Genomic DNA, 27,002 nt, shown 5'->3' on the forward strand with positions numbered 1-27,002 from the left:
CCTTAGGAGCTGAAATGCAGAGCAACTGCTGGTACTCCTCTTCCTGGTCTTCAACATAGTATGGTTGGCCTCCAGGAGGGCGGTAACGCCTGGGGGTCCGGTGAGGAACGGCGTCCTCACAAGCTTGTCCGACATCCTGGCCCTGTTCGTGGCGTCCAGCCTGCGGCCGCCATCTTGGTGTTACGTTTCGGGGGTAACATCCCGCTTGCGCCCGGGCACGGTGTAGCGACATTGGGTCCCGTGGTCGGTTCCGTGTCTTGGAAACTCTGGCCATTCAGGCCTGGGGGTAGTCGGTCAGCGATTGCTTCGGCGACCAAGGTACAGGACCGACGAGCCCTGCGACTCATGGACTTTGTGTTCTCCCGGGAAATGGCGATGTCCACCGCCTGCTGGAGGGTTAAGTGAGCTTCCGTAAGGGGTTTCCTTTTGGTCTCGACATCTTGGAGCCCACCGACGAAACGATCCTGTAAGGATTTGGGCAGTGTGGCCTTGAACTTACATGTGGCAGCGAGCATCCTTAAGCATGCCAAACATTTGCCATTTGATTCTTTTTGGGTCTGCGAGGCTGTGTGAAAACTGAACCGGCATATCATTACGGGGGTTGCGGGTTAAGAAGTGCCTCGGCCATGCCACCAACACGACAAAAAACTTGGAGCCTGGCCTTCCGGGTATTTGAGGCTCTTGATGAGCGTATAGGTGGGTCCCCCGACTGCAGTCAGCAGGATAACTGTCTGTTGTTCATCCTCAACAATCTCATTCGACCAAAAATAAAATACTGCACCTGCTCTACATACTGAGTGCAGTCATCGGTACCAGCATCGAACTATTCAGGTTTCCCGATGTGCAACATCTCACCGTCCAGAGTGGAGGTCTCCGTGGGCCTGGACAAAGTATGTCAGCAGTATAATGCACAGCGGCTCTGGCAGCTCCTCTTCACCCTCATCGCCAGTGTAGACCCCGAATGGGAGAGACAACAGGAACGCACAGTAAGGTAGAAATGAACAACAGGTTTATTACGATACACACAAAATAATAAAAACTATTAACTCCTCTCCCCAAAGGGCCACCCACCGGACTTGCACCCAGGTTGGGGGTTTTATGCTGAGTAGTTTCCCCTTGTTAAGGGGAAAACCTGTCCCCAATTACCAGTGGAGTTCATACTCCGCTGTGTAAGGGGGAAAATGTATGGAGCACAGTCCTTGGACCACAAAGGGGTCGTAACACATCTGACCATGTTAAAGGTAAATGCTCATGTCAAAAATGTTGTTTAACAAAATGGTAAGCTAGATTACTCCAAGTTTTCTATCTTTCACATTGTTCCAGAAAATCTCACAAGGTCGCTAAGCTTGTCTTGGAGCACTGGTACCCTTGGTCTGCTGTCAGGATGTCACATCTAGGCAGCGTCACTGCTCCCCAATGCCTCCAGGGACTAGGGGATAGAGCCTCAAATAGACCTTAACAGGCCTATGACAAGCTCAGTTGGCTACCTGCGTAGGTGTGGGTAACTTTGCAGCCTCTGCACTGCAAACTACAGGGTGAATTATTTCACAAAGTTTGCCATTCTTCAATATTTTGCCCCATTTTGAATTTACCACATATATGAATTTTAGAACCTAAAGACCCACCCCCCCTTATTCATATGTTGACACGTCAACAGACTGTTTTATCATGGTGGGCTTCATGACTAAAAGCAATCGAGTTCTTGATGAATGTTCACTTCACAAACCTTCACTTCCAATAGATGTTTCTGGGTGGAGATCAGGGACAGGCAGCCATTTTGCTTTTTACTTGGTTCTTGTTCCTATTTTATTGACAAAATGGCAAGTTGGAGGAGTCTTGCTGTAATATCACCCGAGTTAAACATAGATTGGGGACTGAACCGGGGCCTTTCTGACCTGTATCACTCAGGATTGTCTCTTAAACCCATTAGCCATTAAGAGAACATTTTTATATTAAAGAAAAATTGAAAGCAACAAGGTGGATAGATTATGTTGTAGCATTGGGGTGCAGTGGGAAGCCAAGAACCCAAAATTGTTAGACCCACTGGAATTGAGTACTCTGTCTACAGAAATCTGCATATATAAGAAAGCTCTCTCTCTCAGGGGAGAACAAGTATGACATCTGACTTGATTGGAATGTCAACTAAAGGGGTAGTTTTTTAAAGTTGCAGCCCATGTTTAAAACTGATATTGTAGATGGGCTACCAGTGTGAGAAAGTGTCTTAGTTTCACAATGGAAATGAGTCACAAGTGACTGGTATTACACCCAGGCAGCGAGTGGAAAACATGCCATCATCACCCTGGTTGCCATTTTGATCAAATATTCGGCTGATAGTGGGTGGCATTTAATCCTTTATAGTAAACCATGTATGAAAAATATGTTTCTATTTGCTAGTGTATTTTACATCCAACAAGTTCTCAGGCCCTGAACCTGCACTTGCAGCAGCATGTTCTCCTCTTACGTAACACAGGCAGCTTGGTAGTTATTTTTCTGCTCTTTGTGAATACATATCAAATCTACATTTAACCTGTTTTTCAGAGTATGTCATACATACTTTTAGCCTACTGTAAATAAGGTAAATTATTATTCAGACTTTTAAATAATCAAGTATCGTTGTTAATATTGGGTGCGATTCTCCCAAAAGAGAACAAAATCCCCAATGAGCGGGTTTAGCCACGTGTTTCTCGGCACTGCAACTGGCTATTCATAAGGGGCCTGAAAGGGGGATGCGTGGCTAAGCCCGCCCATAGCCCTGTTTTGTACAGTGGGGAGCTCCACTTGCCTGAACTCCTCATTGTAGCGAGGGATCAGGACGTCATCCCCCAGCCCGAACGCAATATGGGAGGACACCCCCGCAACACCCACGCCGGGCAACCCCGGCCTGATCACGCGCGCAGAAAATGCCACCCTGGCAGTGCCCATACCAGCTGGTGGTGCCATGTTGGCACCCAGGTGGCACTGCCAGGATGCCCAGGTGGCACCAGCATGCTAGGGTACCACCCTGCCAAAACGGCATGCACCTGGGGCTCTCCGATCCCATGGGAGACCCCCACGAGTGCTGTTCTGTCTGGTTTGTGGGAACCAGTGCTGAACTGCACTCGCCCGAGGTCTCTGAGGCGATAGGGTTGAATCCCAAAGCCTCAGGTGCCTCCATAATCGGCACATTGGAGTAAGGCAACTGCCTCGTTCTAATATACAGATTTGCTAAAATGTGATCCCGCCCATTGCGTTGAATATCGCGAGGGGTTGCGAGCTATATCCGGGGAGTGAGGTGTCTGGGTTTTCAATGGCCACGCTGCGCCGCGCTGAGTTGCTTTTCCGGCGCATTGTGGCCATTGGATCATAACGTTGGATCGTGGCCATAGTATCGATTTATACTTACTGTACTGTGAATTATTTTACCTGAACCAGATTTCCAGGGTTTAAAAATCTTAGACGTTTTGAGTTTAGTATGTACAAATAAAAATTTCCATCAAGTGAACCATGGACCACTATTGTGGAGGCATTCAGCTTGTAATATTTCAGAGACTTTTGGTGGTAATATTGTTTGACCTTTAGAATGTGCTCTTTAGTATTGATGCCACAGATGATCTAAGGTGGGCCACTCCCACCCAGTTAGCATCGAAATTGACCCAAATGTCACCCAAACTGGGAGCCGAGGAGCACCGTGTTCATTTCTCTCGCATTCGGAGTCAGAACCAAGTAGAAAAGCGAAATTCTGCCTAAAAGCACACTCTTCAAAAGAGATCGGTCAACAGAAAAGGCAGTTAAAATGACGCTACCAGTTGTGGAGTGAACCCGAGCTGAATGATTGTAGAATATAATGGGGGGGGGGGGGGGGTATCCGACCGTTCCTGTCAGTGGGACCTTCCAGTCCTGCTGACACCGAACCCCCACCGTGAGTTTCATGGGGCCGACGGCGTAAATTCGATGGAAAATGACATTAACAGTGGCAGGTTTGGAAGATCCCGCCTACGATCAACGCTGGGCTACTGCCAACAAACACTTCGAAGGGGCCTGGAAAATCACCCCCCCCCCCCCCCCCCCCCCCCCCCATATTAATGTTTTGGTGTGACACTAGACATTTGGTATGCCAATCACAAATTGAGACCCACAAAAATTTCCATTCCTAGTTAAGTCATCGAATATTATAACAACACTATTAAAACTTCCAAAGTTTGAAGTACGGCTATGAAACACAAGGTAGCCATGGCGGTTTTTGCTTCATAGACTGCATTGCTTTAAGGATAAATAGTTATCCTCCCAGTTAAAAAAATTGCAATGTGACAAACTATTGGTATTGTGTCCTAGATTTGAATGCTTGAGAAAGGAATTCTGTTTTATGTAATTTTCTATTAACGTTTTTGGAAAAAGGATAACTATCTTGAACCATTGCTTATATCGATGTGTCATTTTTCAATTGTTCATTTTTATGTCTGGTCAATTGCTTTACACAAAGCTGTTTAATATAAATGCTAAATCTATCAATCGTGATAATATTGGTTATCTTTGTAATTAACTACAAGCACACTTGTAAAAAAGAAAGCAGCATTTCAGTAGTTCAAAATTCTCAGCAGTGCCATGTCAGTAAACTCAGCCAGACAGCAACCTTTTGTTCGAATAGTCCTCCACATTAGCATTTTAGTTTGGCTGGAAACAAAGTAATTGATGTTTTATTAGACTGTCAAAATGAAACCTATTTTCAACCTTGGCCTACAGCATTGTTCAATGACTAAAGAAATTCTGTGACCTGGCTAACATTCCTCCCTCATGGGAGGGAGAGCAAGTGGTGTGTACGTCAATCTCTGCAATCCCACCCCAGACCGTTTCTCAGTTTTGGAGTTCTAGTTGATGAAAAGGAGATATTAATGAGTAGAAGTTCAGTACCATCTGGCACTGAATTTTACATTCAGTGCTGCTCTCATTTTGCATCCAGTATTGAAAATGATATGAAATGCTGAGGTCCTCTGAAATTGTTGAGTGATTGAACCTGGAGCTAATACAAACCAAATTATTAGGTGACAATTTTGAGACCTGAAATAAACTCTGGATATTGTGTCAGTGAAATTTGAAGCTGTTTCTCCTTGCATTTTGTGCTTAGACTACATTAGTAGGATCATTTCCTAATGATTTTTCACAGTGCTGATAGGAGTTTGGGATATTTTTTATTTGTTAAAGCAGGACACATTCAGTATATTAAAGGAAAAGAAGTTTCCAATAAATGTTTATTTGAAATGATGGATATATACCATGTTCACTGCATTTGCAATAATATGGGGGTTGATGACGAGTGAGTCATTTGCAGGGGTGGATGTTACAATTTTATCACCGAGATTTGAAGCAGCCTTAGCTTTGAAAGATATTCACCTTGAATCCTAATGAAAGAGAATTGTATGGAGTAAAAGAATAAACATTTATCTGAAGCTGAACAAAGCTACAATATTCGTGGACAAAGAATGATGGAAGGCTGGGATCTTGGTCCGTGTGGATATTCGATTAATTGAAATTTTAAAAATGAGACTGATGTTTGTAAGCTAAGACATGGATCAAAGGGATTCAACATCAACAGTGATGGCAGAGTATACTCAAGTGATTGAATAGCTTTGTCCTGATCTTATGAAGTATCAAATAGTGCAAGTTGAAAATTTCCTTTCTGGGCATTCCCGATAGTTTTTGCTATTGAGCTGTCGGCTTTGTTAAAGGCATTGGGGAATAAATTGATAAAAATAATTAGGAATACTTTAACTGAAGCTGTGTACATTGGCCTGAGTTTTGTACTCAAATTAATCATCGTCATCACTGACCTCAAAGAAGGGTGCTTACTGACATCTAATGATCTGTCTGGTGTGGAATTCTCCTTTCCCAATGGCAATTTGAAACTGGCAGCAAGTGGAGGAATCAAGCAGCCAATCATGGACAACAAACCATGTTGCAAAATGCCCTGTTTATCCTTCACTTTTAATTAAATTTTATAGAATGCAACGTAAATTATTCTGACACGTGGGATTATGATAGAAACTGAAATATCATAAACAACGCTTACGAAAATAAATAAAATAATCTTCCATAATGGACAAATGTGTGGGGAAATATGAGCAAAGTTGGGAGCAAACCTGGTGCATATTGGTCTTCGTTAATAGTTCTATTTGTTTGTACCTCTGAACATGTTTTTATTGCAGCCTTTAATTAAAAAAAAATAGTCTTGCCTTCTTTTCAAGCTGAGAGTTGGAGATGGTTTCTCATTTAACATAAATATTCTGTTTTGAAGGTGTGGTACTGAAATATTATGAAATAAGCACTTTTAGCCAAGTATTCTATTGCTGTTGTGCATCATTAGAAGTTGAACTGCTGCTTTTTAAATAGAAGGCGTATATTAATGCTTTCTTGGCGGCTTGAATTTTAATCTATAATTAAGTAGATAATTTTAAGTACTAATTATGACTCATCTGGCTTATGTGGACAATAAAAACATCAACTACTAAATTGTTTCTTTTACTCCTAGCTACATATTCAATTGCCTTAAATGCATGGCTTGAATTGAAAAGAAACCAGAGCAGTATCGAGCTTCGATATAGTGTTTTTTTCTTGGCTCAGTTGGTAGCACTCTCCCCTCTGAATCACAAGATTCCTAGTTCAATTCCCACTCCAGGGTTTGAGCACAAAAATCAAGGCTGACATTCCAGTGCAGTACTAATCTGTTGGAGGTGCTGTATTTTGGTAGAAATTTTAAAATGTCTGCTTGGGTGCATATGAAAGTTCCTATGATGCTATTTTGAAGAAGAGCGGCGGCGTTACCTATCCCCAGTGTCCTGGTCTATAATTATCCCTTGGTCACGAAAAATAGATTTAAATGATTAATAATTAGCTGTAGCCCGCAAAGTACCACAGGCATCACCGAGAGTGACAAATGGTGAAACATAGCTTGAGGGCCCTGCAAGCGTGAGTAAGATGAGGAGGCAGGCCTACATGATGTACCACAACTGGTGCAGGTCTTGTCATTATCACATTGCTGTTCGTATGTTTGCTGTCTGCAAATTAGCTGCCTGGTTTCCTACATTACAAGAGTGACTTCACTTCAAAAAGTACTGCATTGGCTGGAAAACACGGAGACATCTAGCAGTTGTGAAAAGCACCATATAAAATTCTTGTCTTTTTCTTTCCATCTGTTTCTGTCACTTCAACAGTTCCACTGTAGTTGCAGTTGTTTTGCTATCCCACGTTTTTCAATGTGTAATTTGCCCATGATGGCCAGTTCATTGGTTGATGATTCCTATTGCGTTATTTAGAATGTCAGAGTAATGTATTTCATTGAAATTGCTACCACATGTAAATGCACTTTATTTTTTTCATTGAAGCTGTTAGCAAATGGCTCCTTCCTATTTGCACAGAATTATTGTCATCCTTTAGAAGGAAATCACCTAGGTACGCTGTTCTCTTATTTTAAAAAAATGAATCGTGCCATGCATGGCTAGTTCATCTCTTTACACTGTCTACTTGATTGTATATAAAACCTTGTTCTTGGCCAACAATATTTCCTTTGACACAGAGTCATCCAGATGCAAAACATTAGCTCCCTTCTCTCTCCACAGATACTGTCGGACCTGCTGAGATTGTCCAGCATTTTCTGTTTTTATCTTAATGGTTTCTTGTTATCGATCTTAATGGTGACCATAACACGATTGCGATCAATATTAGATTTGAGAGAAAGGTGAGTCACAAATCAAGATTTTAAATTTAGATACGGCCTTCAGCTTACAGAAAAAGACTTGGAGGCACTGGAGAAAGTGCAGAAATGATTCACATACCTGCTGGGAAAATCTGAACAGGCTGAGATAACTGATTAAGCTCCTCAAAGTTATGAAATAGCTTGATAGGGAATTCAGGCGAAACTTCCTTACCCAGAGAGTGCTGAAAGTGTGGGATGTGCTCTCATAAGGAGTAATTGAGGTCAATAGCATATATGCATTTAAGGGAACAATTAGATAGGTATAAGAGGAAGAAAAGAATAGAAGAATTTGCTGGTAGAATTAGATGGAGGGTGAGAGGAAACGCATGTGGAGCACAAACACCAGCAGAGACCCATTTTGGTTGAATGGTCTGTTACTGTGCTATAGATTATGCAATTCCAATTAATGGCTGACTGAAGAGTTTAGACACAGCAAAAACTGTTTACGCTTAAAACTGCAGACGAATAGTGGAAGGTATTCAAAGAAGTATTTGGTACACGATCTGTACAAATCTTTAAAAGGTGAGACCTCTACTTGTACAATTAAACAACCTTGATCAACAAACGAGATGGAACCGTTACTGGACTCTCCTTGACATCAGATGAGCTACCTGCTGTGGCCAGAGCCTGGAGGTGGCCTTGCAGCGGCAAACTGAGGGGGGGGGGGTGCGCTTTGACGTACATACCCCCTCACTCCTGGTAGCTCCTGTACAACGATGCCTTGATAGCTGTGGCCAATCCTTATTTTTCACTTTGCTGATCTTGTAATATCTCTATAAGATAGAATATGTAAATGAACTAGTAACCCAGAGGTGAAGCAGCATGTGACCAGCAGCTAGTCATGTGTCGAGGAATTGAAGCTGTGTTTTGTGTGAGCAATGGCTGCTGAATCCATAGAGTAGATCTGAATGCGGAGCCATCCTGTACTGTATCTTCAAATAAACTGAACCTGCATATAGTTTACCAGTCCTGTGTGACAGATTAGTAAGTTTGTGTAGGCAAGGAAACAAAACAGAACTGTTCAGAGAGCACCTCCCTTTTGAGGCAGCCTTGTGCTCCCCAACCTGGATCAGCAACACCCACTTCTCCCTGTGGCACTGCTAACTGTAATTGGGCCTTGGTTGGCAGACTGGGAGGTGGCGCGTTGGTTGGCCACTACCTCCTGTAACATGGAGCCACAAGATGCACTTCTGGGTCTTGACCCCTGACATTTTTCAAGGGCTATAAGATTCCACCCAGAAACAACAAAGCCTATTTCTTGCTGTATTTTGTACATAGCATTTAAAAACCAACTGTATGTGTTTCTCAGAACGTGAATTCAGCCATATTCTTCTGTAGAAGATTGAAGTAGCTATCAAGTTTCAGGCATAGATTACAGCTACTCTTCCAACAAAGATCCCCTGTATTGCATTGCTGAAATCCAAGAGCCGGTGCAGACTCAATGGGCCGAATGGCCTCCTTCTGCACTGTAAATTCTATGATAATCTATGATTAATCTAGGACAAAGGTTCGGCACAACATCGTGGGCCGAAGGGCCTGTTCTGTGCTGTATTTTTCTCTGTTCTATGTTCTATGAAAGTTAAATGATACTGGAAAATAATCCATTAACATCGTACGATCTGAACATTGTTTTAGCACATACAGTGCAGAAGGAGGCCATTTGGCCCATTGAGTCTGCACCGACCCATTTAAGCCCTCACTTCCACCCTATCCCCGTAACCCAGTAACCCCTCCTACCCTTTTTTGGTCAATAAGGGCAATTTAACATGGCCAATGCACCTAACCTGCACGTCTTTTGACTGTGGGAGGAAACCGGAGCACCCGGAGGAAACCCACGCAGTAATGGGGAGAACGTGCAGACTCCGCACAGACAGTGACCCAGCGGGGAATCGAACCTGGGACCCTGGCGCTGTGAAGCCACCGTGCTAATCACTTGTGCTACCGTGCTGCCCTTTAATACTTAAATACTTCATGGCTGTTTAGAGGCTCACATCTTTGCAATATAAATGATCTCTTCACACTTGTATTGACCATATGGAGTCTTATGTACAGTCTCAGTGTCTAAACAAATCATAGAGTTCAATAAGTTTTCTATTTAAACTGAAATTGGAACAAGGAAATTAATAATTATATTTACCAGTTGCTAGTGATTCTAAGAATCTTTTTGTTATTTTGAAATGCTCAGATGTCAGGTGTGCAAAATAAAGCTTGGTGTAACTCAGCAGATATAATGCTAAAAATATGCTTAAAATTAAGAAACTTTCTGACCCCATATGGTAATGCACCAGTTATTAATTTGAAAAAAGCAAGTCACTTGCTAGGAGAGCAATTGGATAATTAACACTGCGTCACCATAAACTCGTGTCTTTTTATGAACTAACACATTTACCCGTGTGCATATTAGGATGTACACTTAATTTCCCTGAAGTAAATATTGAAATTTTATTTCATTTACCAGAATGAATGAGTCATGTATTGTTTATGATAAGTGTTAAAGGTTATCGTACGGAAAGGCTGTAGCTTACTGAAATTGCAATCACTTTTTGCAGTAACTTTCACTGAATTAAAATATATTAGCTTGAATAATGTTTGAATCTAGTTTTTTGGGGGGCTAGATTAAAGCCTCCATTCTAGTCATGGGGAAAGGGTTGTATAAGGATTTCGTGAGAGGCACAAGGAAAGAATCAAAAAATATGTACATGACATGGTCATCTTTCCTCTTCAATCCTCTTTCTGTGATCACCACCTGACAGGAAAGCCACAATGAATTTTTCACTCCAAGTTAGGGGATAGGGTGGAAGTGAGGGCTTAAATGGGTCAGTGAAGACTCGATGGGCTGAATGGCCTCCTTCTGCACTATGTTCTGTTATGTTCTCTGAGTTAAAACTGTAATTTGGGTCCAGTTCCATCATCAGACTCTGACCTAAATATTTAACAAAGGACACCACTGTCTTCAGGTAGATGGTAGATATGCTTGCTGCCTGCTCACTAGAGCACGGTAAAATTAAAGATTTTGTGTTAGGAACATAACAGGAGTAGGCGCATTTGGCCCAGCCTGCTCCACCATTAGTTAGACCATGGATGACCATCTACCTCAGTGCTATTTTCCTGCGCTATACCCATATCCCTTGATGCCATAGGTTTCCATATATCTTTCTGTCTTCAACATGCCCGTGATTGAGCTTCCATAGTCCTCTGGCGTGGAGAATTCTAAAGATTCACCACTGCGTGAAGAGATTCCTCTTCGATTGTCCTGCCTCTCATTCTCAGACTGTGCCACCTGGTTCCAGCCTTGCCAGCCAGGGGACACATCCTATCTACATCTGTCTCACGCCTGTAAGAACTTTGTAACTTTCAATGAAATCCCATCTCGTTCTTCTAAACTGTAGATCATACAGGCCCAGTTTCCTCAATCTCCCATCAAAGGACTGTCCTGCCATCCCAGGGCTTAGTCTAGTGAACCTCTTGCACTCCCACATTGGCAAATAAATATATCCTTCCTTTGATAAGGAGACCAAAACAGTACACACTACTGCAAGTAATATTCCAGATTTCCATGTGGGTCAACAGCTGGTAAGAATTTAAGAAGTACAAACGACTAGGCCGCTTTCCGTCCAGCGTGCCTTGACATTCAATAAGATCACGGTCAAACTTATGCACCAACTCCAGTTCCCTATCTTTTGCACATATTCCTTGATTCCTTTAGTGCCCAAGAATCTTGAATACATGAAATAACTGAGTTTCCACAGCACTTTAGAGCAGAGAATTCCAAAGGTGCTCAACACTCTTGTGAAGAATTGTTTCCTTGTCTGTCCTAAATTACTGACCCCTTATCCTGAGGTCATGATCCTTAATTTTAGATTCATCTGCCAGGGTAAACAGCCCCTCAACATCAATCCTGAAAAGCTCTTAAGAATTAATTTTTTAACTACCCACCTGCCCAGTTTCTGCAAGGCAGATGCTGAGAAAAATCTATGGTAATGTGTTTTACAATATGGATTCTAAACCAGTGAAAAATAAGTAATGTGCGTATATAGTCACAAAGCTTTCCACTTTATAAAAGAACTGACCAGATGCGTCAACATTTGAGAACTGCTTAGCTTGCTTTGTGAGCACTGGTGCCTGACTTTAGCGGAAGAATGCTTGCTGACAAGGGCAGTTTCTCCAGTATGTTAACAGAATCCATGTCAATAAACTGTGTGAATAACCTGTGGAAGCAGCATTACTGCAATAACTAAGCAGTTGAAGAATGCCCATTGTAATCATCTCGAGGCATTCTGAAATGTGTAAAACAAATACTGCCAAGTATTGCCTGCAAAAACAAATAATCTTGTGCATTATAGCACTCCATGTGTCTTTGATTTTGGTTGATTGACAGCTCTGTTCCCAGCATGTTTTGATCACTGGCACTTTACAATATCCTCCGTTGATTTTGTGAAATCCTGCCCATTGCTGACTCTGGAACATCACAACTGGAACCTACAGAGAAACTTTAAAAACATTTTGAATCTAAAAGTCAAGTAGATTGCCAAACTGTGCCAGAAATAAGCTTGGAAAGTGGCATTTCTTCTGCTTTAAGTACTTTTAAGGGTTCTATTTTTAACTTGTTGCCTCAGTGGAGAGCTGACATTAATATAAAAGCAAATCACTGCGGCTGCTGGATTTGAAACAAAAACAGAAAATACTGGACAATCTCAGCAGGTCTGACCGTACCTGTGGAGAGAGAAGGGAGCTAACGTTTCGAGTCTGCTAGAGAGAACTGGAAGTAGGATAAGATACTGTTGGTGGGGGCAGCATGTTGGCGCAGTGGGTTAGCCGTGCTGCCTCACGGTGCCAAGGTCCCAGGTTCGATCCCGGCTCTGGGTCTCTGTCCGTGTGGAGTTTGCACATTCTCCCTGTGTTTGCGTGGGTTTCGCCCCACAACCCAAAGATGTGCAGGCTAGGTGGATTGGCCACGCTAAATTGCCCCTTTAATTGGAAAAATGAATTGGGTACACTAAATTTTTTTTAAAAGATACTGTTGGGGATGGGAGTGGGCGTGGGGCAATGGGGCTGGATAGGGGGCCAACGATAGGTAGAGATTGACAAAGACAGAAAGACAAAGGGAGTGTAAATGAAGAAGAGCCAACATTGTTGATCCTCTGCTTGTTACAGAAACTACTCAATTCTGATTTCCATTGCGTTCGATAGAAATTAAAATCCTGTGGTTTCTATGAAGGATTGCAGATCCACAGGTCCAGTTTTATACTTGGGTCCATGTTGAAAATCTACTTCTAGGTCTCATGCCATGTCTTGTAGCTTCTGCGTATAACATAACTGTAAATAACTCTGTCATCCGTGTTTTAGCTTGATGGCTTTAGTTGACATTATGGTATTTACTTCCTGATGAGAACAAATGTATGAAGCAAAGTAACTTTTCAAAAAGCTTAATTTTCTAAATGGGAGTGATTACATCATGCGACTGTACAAATATTTGGTTAGAAAAGGTCCCCAGAGTTGTTAAGGTGCTGATACCCAGTATAGCTGTAAATGTAGTTGGGTGGCTAACCACCTGAGAGATGCAGCCTAATTAGAAAACATGTCTTAGAATTGTGCTGATTATTTTTTTAAAAAGGTATAGTTGAACTGCCTAGTCCGTTAGTGGCTAAATTTAGTATTTTGCCTAAATGAGCAAGCTTTCAAATGCCCATCCATCCATGGTTGCTTGCCTGGACTGTGGCTTTTCTCCAATTGGTCCTTTCAAGGTCCTCAGTCCCAAATGCTGCACCTATCAGATGATCCTTTTATTAGTGATTTTACTTTTTTTTTAATGAGGCGGGTATTTTCTGCCCACAGAAAAAAGCCACTCGGAATTGCTTCTCCGTTCTCAAAAAAAAATCTATTATTTCCACAGGACAGGTGCAGGTGCCTGAAGAAGAAATTGAGCAAAACGGCCAAAACAGGAGCAAAGGCAGCCACAAAACAATGTGCATGAATGGCACAGAGGCAGGACAGTTTAACAGCAAGGTCAAAAATGAACGGAGGTCAAGCTCTTCTTCCAATCCATCCCGCAAAGCCTCCACCAGTAGCAGCAAAATTCGGAAACTCTCTGCATGTAAACAGCAATGACCCATCTATAAACTCTGTGTGGTATGTACTGGAGCTTCCATTAAATTATATTTGAACTGGACTCTAAGTGCACACTTTAATGTGACAGTCCAATTGTGTATATAAGTTTGTGAAGGAATAGAGACTCTTCATTGATTCATAGCAATCGGAATAGGGCCAGTCATTAGTCTCTGTGAGATATGACTATATTAGCGAATATGACTTTCTTTACTGTCACTTCATAGTGTGACAGATTGGTTTAAACTACACTTTTCCAGTTCAAACATAATAAAAAATTGGGTAAAATTGAACTGTAGTTGAATGGAAACCCAACAAGAAGTCACCAGATGCCATATTCTTATTGCAGTATATTGCGATATGATATCAAGATATTAAAGCTTCCCAAAAACATACTCAGTCACTCAAATTTTGCGCTGGGTGATTGTCATTTGTAACCGCCCCACCTCCATTTTTTGCAATTTCCTATAATTTCGACTTGCTGTACCGTGACAACCGCTTGTGCAAAAAGAGCACCCTTAGTGTCGAAAGAGCTGGAATGATTTGTCAAAGCATCTGAGGTTGGTGGTCCTTCAAAGCTCCTGCTAGTAGTTAGCCAGTCTGATGTTGAGTTGCTTTTTATCGTAAGATTTTTGACATGAAGGAATAGATTTTAACTTTCACCCTTGGGTGGAAAGCTGCTGGTTGAGGATCGACACACCTGATTTCCTTTCTGTTGAAGTCCGTGCAAAGGAAAAACCCAGCAGTGTGTATAACAGGGCGGCCAATCTGCTACCGTCAGATTTCTGCTAGTAGTGAAAATTAAAATCTATCCCAATCTCTCTCACAAGTGTCAAGTGCTCTCTTGAGAGTTGTTCCTGCCTCATAATCCTTTAAGCCTGCTTCAGCATCAGATTATCTCTGAGGGAATGAGCTGCAGTGATGCTCAATGCATAGCTTCCAGGAGTAATTTTCTACATGCAAGTTGAGACTGACTATGTTGGCCTTTTCTGCTCCTGAAGGCATTGCATCAACTATCCAGAAGACTGATGGAGTAAGTTATACACGTGGTTGGTAGATTTGATTATCTAATTGTTTTGGGACTTGAAGCATGTAACTATAGCATTTTGCTGGGGACTACTCTACACTGCCATGTTACATTGTTATTGTCCTCTTGAATTCTAATTTTGTGCAAAAGGATTGTAATTTTAAAAATGGAACCTGTTAAAGGAGCAGTACGTTGCATCTTTTATAACATTAAATTATTACTTGCTCTCCTCCCACTTACTGTGTTATTTGTCTGAGTTACTAGATTAGCACTTCCCCAATCCAGTCTCTACAGTTCTCCAAGGAAGAACTTTCATTCTTCTGTACTTGCAGCTGATTATAAATGTACAGCTGCAATTCCCACTTTCCAACCAAATCAATAGTGCTGGTGCTACCTGAACGAAATAACTTCTGATGTTTCATTATTTCTTTCATGTATGTAGGTGCACTTGACTGCTAGCAGTAGAATAATAACTATCTATTCTGCCTCTAATCAGCCTTGTCCCATGTCGTGCTGCTCCTTGAAGTTGGCAAATAAAAGTTTTTTTTTAAATGATTCCTTTTGTATGTTAAAAACTGTATAGCAAACCACAGTTTTGGTAGAACATTGTTGGTGATTGAAAGTTCACAGCTGCTTCAAAATCCATATTTGAAGACTTTAAATTAAATGGAACATATTTGTAAATGAATACTTTTTGTTTTCGTATGATTTCATACAGAAATGCCATTGTATTTTATTTTTCTTCATATTTATTAACCATAGTGGAACAAATGTGTTTATATTGTGCTTCCTGAACAGTTGTCACAGTTGCTGATTAGTGTACAAAAAAAAATAAACGTTAACTTTTTCCCCCCAACTTTGCTACTGTGCTGTGACAACAGTATCGTGCATGTTCTGATAGCTAAAATCCCCAAAGTACTATTGACTCTAATTTTGTAGAAATATTGGTTAACATTTTAAATAATCAATTTTTCTTAGTATTTTTGTTGTTGCAGGTGTTGTATTAAATTGAATAAAAAGGTTTGAAAGCACCCTTTGCATTCAAAAGCAGCCACTGTTGTAAACGTTTAGTGTGTGTATCTGTGGAGTTAATTGAAAATTTATAGAATGTAAATAAATTCTGGCGCTTATGGTCCTACAACAAAGTATGTCCTCTTCACCCAACTTTTTATAGTGTAAACAATGTTATGGGTATTTTCATCTCTCTAGATAGGCTTTTCTGGGAAAAATAATCCGTTAAGTTATTTATCATCCTTTCTAAAGTTTTTAGTATCTGTTCATGGGGATCATCAACAGAGCTGTTTCGAATTTTGGGTTTTTTGTTATCACTTTTTTTTTTCTTGAATCAATCATGAAGTTATTGGCTTGTTACTTAGCACTGCTTGTCAGTGCATCCCAGTCTAGAACATCTATTGGCTGTTTTACATAAACATCCCAGTCTAGAACATCTATTGGCTGTTTTACATAAACAGCCCAAAGGCCTTCCAAAACTCTTAAATTATTGACAAGTTTCTTGGATATTAACAGTGAAATATAAGGAAAAACTCCAGTTTAGCTTTGTTTATCCCTTCAGAAATAGCTGATGTGATGCATCTGTCCTCCAGGCTAGCACAATTCTGGTTATTGTAAATAGGTTTGAACATTGCTTTTCTATCAACAAAGTAACACCAATATATACCAAAAATTATCTTCAAGTTTTATGCAGTGCTTGTGTCAAAACAATTTTTCAATTTTAAAAGTTATAACTTGAGTAAAAACCAATATAGTTTACTTTGCGAAACAAGACATGGCTTAGTGACACCTGTAGCACAGTTCCAATCTAATTTTAAGTTTGTTTAGACGTAAGGTTGGATGGAACTGCCTCAATAAATAGGCATTTGTATTTGAGAGGAGAGGAAGTATTAAATATGAAGTGCTGAATGCAGATTTCCTGATGAACAAGATTAAAAACTGCACTCTAGTTCTTAACCCGGAGATTAAACGAGACTCCAGTGTCACAAGTAACGATTGCTGCAACAAAAGTTAATTTTAGTTTTAAAGTTGTCATTTATTGAGTATGAAACTTAGGTTTATTTAGTCCTGTGCATTAAATTATCCAATAAAGTGAGTTAGAGATTTGTTTAAACTCTTGTCAGCTGTGTATACAGAACTTCTGAAAAGCCAGCACTTCGAAAAAAAGTTATATTGAATTCCAGAAAATCAACCTCTACAAATGTGTGGTTATGCTAGTTATTAATACAGAAGTATTAATACACCTGTATTAATATGTGGATGGCATAGTTGTTAGCACTGCTGCCTCTCAGCGCCAGGGACCCGAACCAAGTGCAATTCCTTCCTTGGGTCACTGTTTGTGCAGAGTGCACGTTCTCCCCATGTCTGCGTGGGGTTCCTCCGGGTGCTCTAGTTTCCTCCCACAGTCCAAAGACGTGCAGGTTAGGTGGATTGGCCATGCTAAATTGCCCCTTAGTCGCCAGAGTTGTGTAGGTTAGATGGAGTTGCGGGGATAATAATCTTTTTGTCACAAGTAGGCTTACGTTAACACTGCAAAGAAGTTACCGTGAAAAGTGCCTAGTCGTCATGTTCCGGCGCCTGTTCGGGTACACTGAGGGAGAATTCAGAAGGTGTGGGGAGTGGGCCTAGGTAGGATGCTCTTTCAGAGGTTGGTGCAAACCCGATGGGCCTAGGTAGGATGCTCTTTCAGAGGTTGGTGCAAACCCGACTTGGCCTCGTTCTGCACTGCAGGGATTGAATGAAATCAATGAAGTATGTTTCCTTGTTAATTATCAGTTGCATTTTATCATTCGGCACTGTGCAATTATCTTTAGTCGTTCCATATTCAGTTTTGTAACTAACTTTGTGAATGCAAAAGCGTGTTTATCTTGCCAGACAATGGGTGCCAGATGAATATAGATTAGTTGGAAGGAAACTTATAAAAGTTTATCGTAGCATGGTAATTTCCAAAAGAAATTATAGTTAGATTTGATCAAACAACAGTAATAAATTAAATCATATCCTTGCCCGTAACTTGTCCAGCTATTGCAGTGGGTAGGTGTGTATTTCATTAAAATAAGTGATATTACAACCTTTTATGTTATTATTATACAGAGAGAATGTGGTGTGTATTTCAGGGCTTTACTTTACAAAATAAAAAAGTACAGAATAGCAAGAAAGCTTTTGAAATGGATTGCAAATAGAATATAGATGGTAACTGTTAAAGGCAGTATCTATCAACTTGAAAACACATAAATTGTGTTGGCTGTAAGAAAGAGGTTTGGGTGCATTGCTCTTGGGAGTAGGTTGTTTTATTTTCCGCTCCTCTAAATAATCCGTTATCCAAATTTGCCAGTAATAACACAAATTGCAAGGAATTGTAAATAAGCTGGGAAGAGGAGACTAGTTACAGAGAGGAATCTGTTAGTGTCCTTGTGCTTAAAACAATAAAAACTTTAAAAACATTTTAGGCAGCACGGTGGCGCAGTGGGTTAGCCCTGCTGCCTCACGGCGCCGAGGTCCCAGGTTCGATCCCAGCTCTGGATCACTGTCCGTGTGGAGTTTGATTCATTCTCCCCATGTTTGCGTAGGTTTCGCCCGCCACAACCCAAAAAATGTGCAGTTTAGGTGGATTGGCCATGCTAAATTGCCCCTTAATTGGAAAAAATGAATTGGGTACTCTAAATTTAAGAAAAAAAGTTTAAAAAGTGATGTGAATGCCTGCAAATGGCTCACAATGGTGATTAATTCGACCTGCAGCGTGTGAGTTTTGTGGGTGAGGTAGTTTCGCGCACAATATTTTTCAAACTTGTGTAGCAGATTGCACAAACTTGATTTGTCCTGGACGTAAACTGTGTTCGAAATTCCTTGACATTTTGCCTGATAGATTCAAGAGTACCTACAAATATAGAACATAGAACATACAGTGCAGAAGGAGGCCATTCAGCCCATCGAGTCTGCACCAACACACTTAAGCCTCACTTCCACCCTATCCCCGTAACCCAATTATCCCTCCTAACCTTTTTAGTCACTAAGGGCAATTTATCATGGCCAATCCACCTAACCTGCACGTCTTTGGGCTGTGGGAGGAAACCGGAGCACCCGGAGGAAACCCTCGCTGACACGGGGATAACGTGCAGACTCCGCACAGACAGTGACCCAGCGGGGGATCGAACCTGGGATCCTGGAGCTGTGAAGCCACAGTGCTATCCATTTGTGCTACCGTGCTGCCATATGTTATGTGGCACATTGGCAAATGTGCAATGGACACTTTGCCTGCTGATGATAGAAGACTTGCCAAAGGAAACCATGTAAAGCGCAGTACACAGTCATTGGAATGCTTAAATCAATTGAGCATCCTCTGGTCTTTGTATCGCCACTTTCAGGGCGAGGACTTTCCACTGTCTTGTAGCTGCCAGGGGGAGGCCGTGCTATCTTTCTCTGCAGAAGGGTTTCCAGCACCTACCTCACATTCCAGAGACAAATCTCCTTTTCTTTCAAACACGCCAGTTTGGTCTAATCACATGAGGAAACTAATTGACACCAGTGATGAACAACTGGCACAAAGGAGCTTGAGAACTTGATCGCCAGCAGAAATTTAAAATATAATGATCACAAAATGGACATGCTTCATTCTTTGCTCATTTAATGAACTGCAGCCTGAATTATCAGTCTCGAACAACCCTGGATTGCTGATTTCCTCTAGGTTGCAGGTAGTACTTATGATCCATGGCAAATTGCAAGCACGATTTACCTGCTGCACCTGTCTGTTCAAGTGGTCACGAAAGATTCTAGGGCACCACTTGAAAGAAGTGAGGTATTGTAGTATTGCGGCCAACATTCATCCCTCCATTAACACCAGCAAAATGCATGTTTAACCATTTATGTCATTTGTTTGCTTAATGTGTGCAAATTGATGGCAATTTTTGCCTACATTTCAAAAATAATTAATTGACACGCTTTCTATCTTAGTTACTTCAAAGTGTGTGCAAGAGATTTACTAGAATGGTTCCAGGAATATGAAGGATGTTGGCTACAAGGTTAGGTTGGGGAAGCCAGGGCTGTTCTTTCTGGAGAAAAGGAAATTAAGGAAGACTTGATAGGTGCACAAAGTTATGATAGGTGTGACAAGATAGATGAGGAAAATATGTTTCATTCGCTGATGACACAAGGACCAGGGGGCACAGAGTTAAGTTTTGGACGAGCGATGCCGGGGATTATGTGAGTAAGAACCTTTGTAGCAGCAAATGGTAATGATCTGGAACTTGACTGCGAGGGTGGTGGATATGGAGGTGATCAGTGATTTCAATAGAAGTTTTATAATCTGCCAGGATCCTATTGGCTGGGGGCAATTGGTTACCCATGAACTATTTGGGGGAATACGAGATCCCCCAATAAGGAGGCGGGGCAATCATTAACCTTTAACATAGAACATACAGTGCAGAAGGAGGCCATTCGGCCCATCGGGTCTGCACCGGCCCACTTAAGCCCTCACTTCCACCCTATCCCCGTAACCCAATAACCACTCCTAACCTGTTTTAGTCACTAAGGGCAATTTATCATGGCCAATCCACCTAACCTGCAGGTCTTTGGACTGTGGGAGGAAACCCACGCAGACACGGGGAGAACGTGCAGACAGCGACCCAGCGGGGAATCGAACCTGGGACCCTGGCGCTGTGAAGCCACAGTGCCATTCACTTGTGCTGCCCCTTTCTGCTGTATAAATAATACTGACCAGTGTGGTACCGGCTGGAGAGAAAACCAGGAGTGAACTAAGGGTGCTGTGTAAATATTGTTGAAAATAAAAGTTACTTTCTGTTTGACTCATCAAACCCGTCCTGGATTCTTCATAGTCCTCACAAAAAGAAGATTGAGTGGACTGTTGAATGAGGCCCTACATCCTAGGGTGTTCAGGGAAGTGGAGATAGTGAATCCATTGGTTATAATATTCCACATTTCCCTGGACACGGGAAAGGTTCCAGTGGATTAGAAAAATGCTAATGTAACACCGTTATTCAAAAAGGGAGGGAGGCAATTACAGACCAGTTAGTTTAACATCTGTGTTGGGAAATTGTTAGAATCCATTGTTAAAGAAATAATATCAAGACATTTGGAAAGTCAAAACGCAACCCATTAGAGTCCGCACGGTTTTATGAAGGGCAAATCATGTTTGACCAATTTCAAAGATGTAACAAGCCAAGTCAGTAATGGGGATCCTGTAGATGTATATCTGGACTTCGGGAGGCATTTGATAAGGTGCCACACAGGAGGTAATACACAAGGTTAGATCGCATGGGGTTATGGGTAATTTATTAGCTTGGATAGGAGACTGGTTGATTGACAGGATAAATGGATCTTTTTCTGGATGGCAAGATGTAACTAGTGGAGTGTCACAGAATTCAGTCCTTGGGCCCAACTATTTACAATATAGCAATGACTTGGATACAGAGATAGAAGGTTCTATAGCCAATTTACAGATGACACTAAAATAGATGGGACAGTAAGTGGTAATGAGAAAATAAGAACCTTACAAATGGATATAGATAGGTTAGGAGAGTGGGATAAGTGGGTTAGGAGAGTGGGAGAAGTGGGTTGGGAGAAGTGGGAGGTCAGCCATTTTGGAAAAATGGAAATGCAACTTATTATCTAAATGGGGAGAGACCATTTCTTTGGGGTAATTTTCAAATTAATGGGCAATTTACCCTGGCCGATCCACCTATCCTGCGCATCTCTGGGTTGTGGGGGTGGGGCCCACGCAGACACTGGAAGAATGTGCAAACTCCACATAGGCAGTGACCCAGTAGTGGGATCGAACCCAAGTCCTCGGCACTGAGGCAGCAGTGCTAACCACTGTTCCACCAAGGGAGAGATTTCGGAGTGTTCCGGTGCAAAGGGATTTGGGTGTCCTCATGCATGAGTCGCAGAAAAGTAGCATGCAGGTTCAGCAGGTAATAAAGAAAGTGAATGGAATGTTGGCATTTATAACTAAAGGAATAGGGTGTAAAAGTAAGAAAGTGTTGTTGAAACTGTACAAGGCATTGGTGAGGCCACACCTGGAGTATTGTGCACAGTTTTGGTCCCATTGTTTGAGGAAAGATGTAGTGGAATTGGAGGCAGTTCAGAGGAGGTTCACTAGATTGATTCCAGAGATAACAAAGAACAAAGAAATGTACAGCACAGGAACAGGCCCTTCGGCCCTCCAAGCCCATGCCGACCATGCTGCCCGACTAAACTACAATCTTCTACACTTCCTGGGTCCGTATCCCTCTATTCCCATCCTATTCATGTATTTGTCAAGATGCCCCTTAAATGTCACTATTGTCCCTGCTTCCACCACCTCCTCCGGTAGCGAGTTCCAGGCACCCACTACCCTCTGTGTACCCTCTGGGGGGGGGGGGGGGGGGGGGTTGTTGTATGAAGAGCGATTGAGCAGTTTTGGCCTTTGCTCTCCAGAGTTTAGAAGAATGAGGGGAGATAAAATTGAGGTAGAAACGATGAAGGCATGGACAAAGTAGACATGAACTGGATGCTTCTTCTTGAGGGGCATTCTAGAATTAGAGGTCATGGTATCAGGATGATGGAAAGCAAATTTAAAACCGAGATGAGGAGAAACTACTTCTCCCAAAGGTCTGTGAATGTGTGAATTCGCTATTCCAGAGTGAAGTGGATGCTGGGACAGTGAATAAATTTGAGGAGTTAGACAGATCTTTACTTAGTAATAGGTTGAAGGGTTACGGAGAACAGGCAGGACGGTGAAGTTGAGGCCAGGATGGGATCAGAAATGATCATATTGAATGGTGGAGCGGGCTCGAGAGGCTGAATTGCCTACTCCTGCTCCTAGTTTTTATGTTCTAAGAAATCATTATTCTGTCTAATTCCACCTTCCCGCTCTGTAGGTTACAGCACCTCAAGCATGAATCTGGTGTTCTTGATTAATAAGGGGATCAGGGGTTACAGGAAGAAGGCAGGAGAACGGGGATGAAGAACATTATCATCCATGATCGAATGGCAGAGCAGACTCGATGAGCTAAATGGCCTAATTCTTTTTATTATTAAATTTAGAGTACCCAATTCATTTTTCCCAATTAAGGGGAAATTTAGCCCATATTTTGGGTTGTGGGGGCGAAACCCACACAAAGACGGGGAGAATGTACAAACTCCACACGGACAGTGACCCAGAGTTCGGATCGCACCTGGGACCTCGGCGCCGTGAGGCAGTAGGGCTAACCCACTGCCAACGTGCTGCCCAATTCTGCTCCTATATCTTATGGTCTTAAATAAACCTGTAGGGCGATGGGGATAGAGCGGTGGAATAAAACTGACTGGATTGTCCTACAGGGAGCCAGCATTGACTCCGATGGGCCAAATGGGCTCTCTCTGCGTGGTAAATAACTCTGACCACGAAGCTCCTTGAAACATGCGGCATTTAATGCAATGACTTTGTCTTCCTGGTCAGTTAATTCTATCCTTAAATTCCTGACAAATGCCTCAACAACTCTGCATAATATTTTGTTAGGAGATAGCAGAATTCAAGAGTGAGTCATTTATGGTCTGACATATTCTGTGTCCTCTGGAAGGTTCAAGGCCTCCTAGCATTCACTGTAAAGGTCTTGTAGTTTCAATTGAATAGTCATTTGGTAGTTTGATTTGTTACGAAATTTTTTTGCATCTTTTAACTGCCCTAAACTGTTGCCTCCTGGCTTTCTCCTAATAAAATCAGCAACAGTTAGACGTGTAGCATGTGAAACAATCCCCAAGACCATTTCCAAATTCTTTTACAGTTTACGTTTTAAGGTCAAGTTGTATATGTGTCAAGTTTAGAAACAAATGGTTCTGAGGTAGGAAATAAGGAAATGGGACAATTTTCCCCCTTGTGACAGTATAAAGTGATATGGCAGGAGTTTGATGCATTTTGGTTCTCCAATCTATTCTAAAAATTAACCTGTTTTTTCCAGAATAATACTGATGCCACCACCATAACTTGAATTGTCTAAAATGAAGAGAGAATTTTGCGAGATATTTGGTAATCAATTCAGTTTGAATCTCCGAGCTACAAATGCTTGGTGATTTTTATCTTGCTAGTTTCCTTGGTTTGTGAAATTTCCTTTCACTCATGATTTTAAGAAATTCAAAGGCCATCCATCTGCATTTCTTCACTTTTAGTAATTTTGATGCATGGTGATAATCCATCAAAACTTTTAAGAAAGCAAGGCGAAATGATGGCTTTCTGCTATCACCGATTAAATCACAGGTCAAAATTTAATTATATTAAATTTATTTTGTCTGAGTTATATATTGGAAAAGAAAGACTTGTTTATTTCACACATTTTGCTACCTCACGATGTCAAAGTGCTTTACAGTTAATGAAGTACAATGCTCTTGTAATGTAGATATTAATTCCATCAGAAATTGTTTCAAATATAGTATCTTCATTGTCAGTTCATTTGAAGACATCAAAGTGGAATATTAAATATGCAGAGTTAGCAACATTTTTGACGCAAATAGTTTCTTGATTATGAACATAATTTTAATTAATTGTTTTTGATAATTTTTCTGTGTGTGGCCTCGGCATGTTTCAATTGAAAGCCCGTTTTTCTTAATCTCGGGTAAATACGTTTTAATTATGTACATCAACATTTGAGTTATTGACTCTATTCAGGCTACAAAATTTTAATATTGATTCTGCCAGCTTATCATCATCATCATCCTTGTTTTGATTACAGAAAAGACCAAAGCTAATTATATTTATATGTGAGATCGAGATTCTAATTTCTAACACCAATAAGGCAGAGAGAAAAAAGGACAAATAGGTTGAAGGGCACACAGTTTCTTTCCTCATTCTAATGTGAGTATTTTATTTAAAAAGCACATCTTAAATCTTGAAAGCATCCAATAGGAAGCTCTGAGAACAGGATACGATATTCGAATTGCATCTTAAAAAAAAGAAATAGGAGAAGGCCATGTTGTCCTTCAAGCCACTACTATTCAGTAAGATCATGACTGATCTGATGCATCCGCTTCAAACTCCTGCACTAATTCCCATATTCTTTGATCTTTGAAGGAGACCATTCAGCCAATCATGTCCAAACAAGCATTCTGACTTTGTGCCATTCCCCTGTACCACTGCAATTTTATTCTATTCAAATAATCATCAAATGCCCTCTTGAATACCTCGATTGAATCCACCGCCACCACACTTCCAGGCAGTGCATCCAGACTCAACTTTTTCACACAGCAAGTCGTTTATTTCTCACACATGACATTTGATTCTTTTGCAAATCACTTTAAATCTGTGCCCTCTTGTTCTTGATCCTTTTATGAATGGGAATAGTTTCTCCCTGTGTACTCTGTCCAGCCTGCTCATGATTTTGATCACCTCTATCAAATCCCCTCTCGGCCTTCTCTCCAAGGCGAACAGTCCAACCTCTCCAATCTATCCTCGGAACTGAAGTCTTTCATCCCTGGAATCATTCTTGTAAACTTGTCTCTCCAATGCATTCACATGGAGCGGTCATTTGTATTTGTCAAGATGCCCCTTAAATGTCACTATTTCTGTACTTACTTAGCCTGGTGGCATGGCACCACAGTGGTTTGCACTGTTGTTTCACAGCAGCAGGGACCGGGCTCAATTCCCGGCTTGGGTCACTGTCTGCGCGGAGTCCACATGGGTTTCCTCCGGGTGCTCCGGTTTCCTCCCACAAGTCCCAAAAGACGTGCTGTTAAGTGAATTGGACATTTTGAATTCTCCCCCCTTGTACCCAAACAGGCGCCAGAGGTGTGGCGACTAGGGGCTTTTCACAGTAACCTCATTGCAGTGTTAATGTAAACCTACTTGTGACAATAATAAAGATTTTTAATCTGGAGATGCCGACTTTTGAGGTCTTGCTTTCTAATTTTCTACCCAGCTCCCTAAATTCTGATTTAGGACCTTATCCCCCTTCCCAACTAAGTCATTGGTACCAAGGCAGACCACGACCTGTAGCTGTTCGCCCTCCACCAGAAGAATGTCCTGCTCGTCCCAGGAAGCAGTCTAGTGAATCTTTATTGTACTTTTCCTGAAGCAAACTTATCCTTCCTCAAGTATGGAGAGCAGTTCGATGAACAAGGAAATATGCACTGCTGTTCTATATGTGGTGGAATGAGAAACTTTGATTTAATGTCACTAAAACAGAAAATGCTGGTAAATATTCAATGGTTCAGGCAGCATCTGTGCAGTGAGGAACAAAGTTTCAGGCCCATGCCCCTGTATAACATTTGGGCTTGGCATGATAAGTACATATACATTTGTTCTGCACAAGTGCCAAGCAATAACCAACTACAACAAGCAAAACGCTAATCACCTCCACTTGATATTGAGTGTTGTTATCAGAGTGAAATACCCCACATCAACATCCTTGACATCACCATTGTCCAGAAACATGACTGGACCAGTTATATAAATACTGCGGCTCGAAGAACAGTTCAGAGGCTGGGTATTCTGTACTGACTCGTTAAAGTGTCCACTATCTATAAGTCGCAGTCAAGGGTGTGATGGAATACTCTGCATTTGCCTGGATGAGTATAACTCTTAACAACATGCAAGGAGCTCGACACCAATCAAGACAAACAGCCTGCTTGTTTTGAATCCCATTCACTCCATCCACCACTAGAGATGCAATGTGTACTGCCACAGTTTGCCAACGTTTCTCTGAAAACATTTTCCAAACCGATGAACTCCCATTTCGGACAAGGGCAGTAGGAACACCACTTCCTCCGTCATACCCTCCAAATAACAGACCATCCTAACTTGAGAATATATCAATATCCCTTCATTGCTGCATCCAAATCCTGAAATTCGTTACCAAATAGCACCGTGTGAAGTTTTATCATACGGCCTGGAGCGGGTCAAGAAGGTGAGTCACCACTACTTTCTCAAGAGCAATTAGGGTTTACAATCAATGAAGGTCTTACCAACTGCAGCAATATCCTGTGAACAAATTTTTTAAAAATCTATCTACCTTTAACTGCAAATACAGTGGAGGAATATTATCCACGTTCATTGTGTCCAGAACTACTTATCCATTAGTTACCTTCCAAATGGAATTTTAATTTGAACAAACTGATGATCAAAACATCATTGATGATGTTTCACAACTTTGCATTTCCCTGCCTTCC

At 41.5% G+C, this 27,002-nt stretch overlaps 1 protein-coding gene across 3 annotated transcripts in view; it reads left to right on the forward strand.

The window, feature by feature from the left end:
* The window catches only part of stk11 (serine/threonine kinase 11), a 170,116-nt gene that overhangs the window by 108,620 nt on the left and 34,494 nt on the right, over positions 1-27,002 (forward strand). Inside the window, exon 9 of one of the 3 annotated variants that reach the window (XM_072482062.1) lies at positions 13,620-13,855. The exons of 1 other annotated variant lie outside the window; for it this stretch is intronic. In XM_072482062.1, coding sequence (XP_072338163.1) covers positions 13,620-13,834 — 215 coding nt within the window. In that variant the 3' untranslated portion in view covers positions 13,835-13,855. Of the gene's footprint in view, positions 1-13,619; positions 15,927-27,002 lie in introns of those variants that run through there. One more of the 3 variants, XM_072482061.1, reaches the window with a different exon arrangement.

The sequence above is a fragment of the Scyliorhinus torazame genome, chromosome 18 (genome assembly GCF_047496885.1).
Source record: "Scyliorhinus torazame isolate Kashiwa2021f chromosome 18, sScyTor2.1, whole genome shotgun sequence".
In the NCBI taxonomy this organism is placed as follows: domain Eukaryota; kingdom Metazoa; phylum Chordata; class Chondrichthyes; order Carcharhiniformes; family Scyliorhinidae; genus Scyliorhinus; species Scyliorhinus torazame.